Here is a 4,481-nt window from a genome sequence, read left to right on the forward strand (position 1 = left end):
CTTGTACTAGCTATGGTTATGATAGTTACACTTAAATTTTTATGTAAAATTTCCTGCCTCAGAATTGTTTTCACATATTTCTTTAAATCATTTATAATGTACTTTATCCATTACTTCAGTTTTAATTTCTTCTGGAGTGTGGTTATTGCTTAGATATCTTGAATCTCTAAGACAAATTTTTTTTTTTTTTTTTAAAAATACCCTAAACTCTTATGTGATAAGATCTTATCTGAAACCTTTACTTATTTTTTTTTTTTTTTCTGTTTTTCACTTAGGAATTTTATGTGCTTGGTGGAGATGGAAAAAGATGAAAAACAAGCTGGCCTCCTGCAGAAAGAAGGCAGCAAACTCTTAATGGAACTTTGTTACTGTGCAACCATGTTTTGAGTGCTCTGTAGACATCTTTCATAAACATTCTAGCTATCAGCAAATTGCTGTGATTGGAAACCTGGCTCATCAAACAGTATACACTGGAAGAAGCCTGCTTGGAATATGACTTTTTGTATTGATTCTGACAGTCTGTGAGAAAATACTATAGACATCTGCCTGTTATTTCTCAACTCTGCATCTTGATTCAGCTACAGCAAAACTAGCCTTTGAAGTGAATAGAACCAGAGCCCTTTTGGAAACTTTTATTGAACATGACTCATGGAGAAGAGCTTGGCTCTGAGATGCACCAGGATTCTGTTGTTCTAACTTACCTAGAGGGATTACTAATGCATCAAGCAGCAGGAGGCTCAGGTACTGCAGTTGACAAAAAGTCTACTGGGCATAGTGGAGAGGATCCAGACTTTAAGATTTCTGGAAATATATTTCCCAGCTGTCAAAGTAATGGTCCAGTTCTTAATACAAATACATATCAGGGATCTGGCATGCTGCACCTCAAAAAAGCAAGACTGTTGCAGTCTTCTGAAGACTGGAATGCAGCAAAGAGAAGGCGGTTGTCTGATTCCATTGTGGATTTAGATGGAAAAAAGGAAGCTTTGCTAGCTGGCATGGTTGAAAATGTGCCTAAAGGCAAACAGGATAGCACATTACTTGCCTCTTTGCTTCAGTCGTTCAGCTCTAGGCTGCAGAGCGTTGCTCTGTCACAGCAGATTAGGCAAAGCCTTAAAGAGCAAGGATATTCCCTTAGCCATGATTCTTTACAAGTGGAGAAGGATTTGAGGTGCTACGGTGTTGCATCTAGTCACCTGAAGACTCTACTGAAGAAGAGCAAAGCAAAAGATCAGAAGCTGGACAACAGCCTGCCTGATATAACAAAGAACCTGCCCAAAGAGAGGTTTATGGAGTCTCCTCGTGCGGTGCAGAGTGGACCTAAAGTGATAAATGAGCCACTGTCGTGTGCTGCAAGATTACAAGCTGTTGCAAGCATGGTAGAAAAACGATCTAGTCCTGCTGCTTCACCGAAGCCCAGCGTAGCGTGTAGCCAGCTAGCTTTACTCCTTTCAAGTGAGGCTCACTTGCAGCAGTACTCCAGGGAACATGCTTTGAAAGCACAACATGCAAATCAAATAGCAAGCGAGAGACTCGCGGCTATGGCCAGATTACAGGAGAGCACCCAGAAAGACACTGGCCAGTTCCGTTTAGCAAAAGGGGTGACGAGCCATCTCAATGGTCAGACAGGATCATCAAACAAAACAGTGTCTAGCAAAAGCAGCGTGGCACCATTTCAGAGTTCAATGGGAGTCATGCATTCGCCTCCCAAAACTATGGGATACAAAAGTACTTTAGAAAGGAGCAACCTGAAAACCTCTCCCAGCAACAGTTTGCTCTTGCATCTGCTGAAGAGCCAGAATACCACCAAACACATAAAAGGGCACGAACAGAGCGAGAGAGCCAGCATTTTTGAAGACAGCAGCACGCCAACAACTATTGATGAGTATTCAGACAACAATCCTAGTTTTACCGAAGATGATAGCAGTGATGATGAAAGCTCCCATTCTAACTGTCTTCCGATAGACCTCTCCTTTAAACAGAGGACAGACAAACCAGATGCAGGTCCACCTGCATCACTAGATAACCTGACTCAGTCCTTGCTTCATAATTGGGATCCAAAAGTTTCCTGTCCAGAGAACAAGGAAGACAAAGACACTCCAAAAGCTTCTAAGCTGAATCCCCACCAGAAAGTAACACTGCTTCAGCTGTTACTTGGGCATAAGAGTGAAGAAAAGGCAGACAAGAGTAATGATCCTCAGGGACCACACAGTGCAGCTGATGTGGCAAAATTCACTGTGCAGACTGGTAAGAGGACTCCTGTTACTGACAGCCCCAGTGCGAATCGAATGACTCCGTTAAGCACTCCACCTTTGCTGGCTTCTGCTAAAGCAGACTCTCCTATAAATCTCTCCCACCAGTCACTGGCCATCAAACGTAGCTCGCCACCGTACACCTGCGGCATGCAGCCAGACAGACTGGTGAATCCCGCATCTAAACACTTGATAGACCTTTCTAAAAGCAAAGAAATTCAAGGAACCAAGCTGAGCAGGAACGATAGTCCCCAGAACTCCTCAGTGTTCAGTGCCAGCAAGCTTTTGCAGAACCTCGCTCAGTGCGGCATGCAGACTTCCGTGTCAAATGAAGAGCAGAGAGCTAGCAAACAGCTGCTAGCAGGGAGCACAGAGAAGCCCGTTGGCTTGATTGATAGATTGAGCAGCCCTCTGCTTACGAATAAATTGGGTGTGCATGAAGAAAATAACAAAATATTCTGTTGTCAGCCTGCACCCGCCGAACAGGGACTTCCAGGCTCAGAAATAGAAAATCTCCTTGAACGGCGCACTGTCCTTCAGCTGCTTCTGGGAACTCCCAATAAAGGTAAAAGTGAAAAGAAAGAGAGGATGCTTTTACGAGATGAAAGTTCTCAGGAACAGACAGATAAGGCTTTGAATGAGCAAATATTGACGGTGAAAATAAAAACTGAACCATCTGAAGAACCAAACGTTCCATATAATTCAAATGCACAACAAGTAAGAGAGTGCAAGGGTAACAAATATCAAGGATTTGTGCAGTCACTGAAGAGAAACACAGCTGCTTCTCCAGCATCGGAGGAGCTGAAATCTGAGCCCCTTTCACCTCAGGATTTCTCTTTTTCCAAAAATGGCCTGCTAAGTAGGTTGCTGAGACAGAATCAAGACAGTTACCCTGCAGATGAGCTGGACAGAAGTCACCGAAACAATGAGCTGACACACCTTGAATCAAAGAGTCTTTGCACAGTACCGAAGAAGAGGAAGCTTCATGCTGAGCCTTTGGAAAGTCCATTAAAAAAGATGAAAAGTAATGTGTCTGATGCTGCAAACAATCACACTTCTCCTACCGAGTCACTGTATGGGCCTTTGCTTAACCAGCAAGAACTGAAATTCAGCAGAAGTGACACTGAATTTAAATATGCTGTAAGTCATGGTTCAAATAATGAAGGTGAAAATAGGAGTTGGTCTAGAGATGGTAAAGGTTTTAATGTGTTGAAACAGCTGCTTCTCTCAGAAAACTGTGAGAGAGATCTGTCACAACATAGGAATAGTATACTAATGGAGGGCAAGAAAAAAGGAAACAAGACCAGTGCAACCGTTAATAAACCTGAATTTAGCATTTCTTCAGTAAATGCATTGATGGGAAGTCCTGTGCAACAGAACAATTGTGTAGATCATAGAACATTTCAGTATCCTGTAGCAGTAAAAAGTCCTGCCGGTTCCCCCTTCCCTGAACATATGGGGAGTACGTTATCTAGACTTGAACCTGACCAGTTTAGCATGTGTCCCATGCCCAGTGAAAAAGGGCCAATCAGATGGGTGATCACAGGTCTGGACAAGAACGACTATGAGAAAGACTCTCCAAGACTGACCAAAACAAATCCAATATTGTACTACATGTTACAGAAAGGTGGCAACTCTCTTAGTAGCCAAGAAGCACATGACAAAGAAATTTGGAATGAACCTTCATTTACTAGTAGCTCAACTCATGTTACAATCAAAGAGGAGTTGACATCTGATGCAGAGCTTAAAACTCCCTTTAGTAACTTAAGAAGCCCTTACAACAGCCATATGGGGAGTAAGACCTCTCATCAACATGGTGTGAATGGAGAAGTGCATGGACTTCTGGAAAAAGTGCTAACAATCAAAAAAGAGCCAGAATAAAATACAGCCTCCTAATGAGTTTACAATCAGTGGTTTTCAGTCTTTGTTTAAAAAAAGAAAAAATAAAAATGAGTACCAACTTGACTACTGTATAAATTGAGCATGATTTTAGAAAAGCATGGTCTAATTGAAACATGTTTTCATTTGATAAACTTTTTATTTTTCTGGTAATGTTATTTAAAATACATGTAGATAAAATTTGCTTTACGATAGATTGTCACAAGGAAAATAGGTTGTAATTTGTACAAGACATTTCTATATGTATCAGATTAAGTTATGAGTACTCTTTAATCAGAGTCTTATTTGGATCTACAAGTTTTTGGTATAACAAAGTGTAAGCGTACAGCCTAG

At 41.5% G+C, this 4,481-nt stretch overlaps 1 protein-coding gene across 1 annotated transcript; it reads left to right on the forward strand.

Annotated features, from left to right (window-relative positions):
• The first annotated feature begins 641 nt into the window (after positions 1-641).
• On the forward strand, positions 642-4,130 carry NRIP1 (nuclear receptor interacting protein 1). Its single transcript, XM_008944724.1, has one exon. It carries the CDS (start codon positions 642-644, stop codon positions 4,128-4,130), a length of 3,489 nt encoding a protein of 1,162 aa, XP_008942972.1.
• Positions 4,131-4,481: the final 351 nt, after the last annotated feature.

Source organism: Merops nubicus, unplaced genomic scaffold (assembly GCF_000691845.1).
Source record: "Merops nubicus isolate BGI_N331 unplaced genomic scaffold, ASM69184v1 scaffold2090, whole genome shotgun sequence".
Taxonomy (NCBI): Eukaryota; Metazoa; Chordata; class Aves; order Coraciiformes; family Meropidae; genus Merops; species Merops nubicus.

Excerpts from the sequence above, each read along its gene's own strand:
- NRIP1 (XM_008944724.1), top strand. The coding sequence starts at position 642 with ATGACTCATGGAGAAGAGCTTGGCTCTGAGATGCACCAGGATTCTGTT.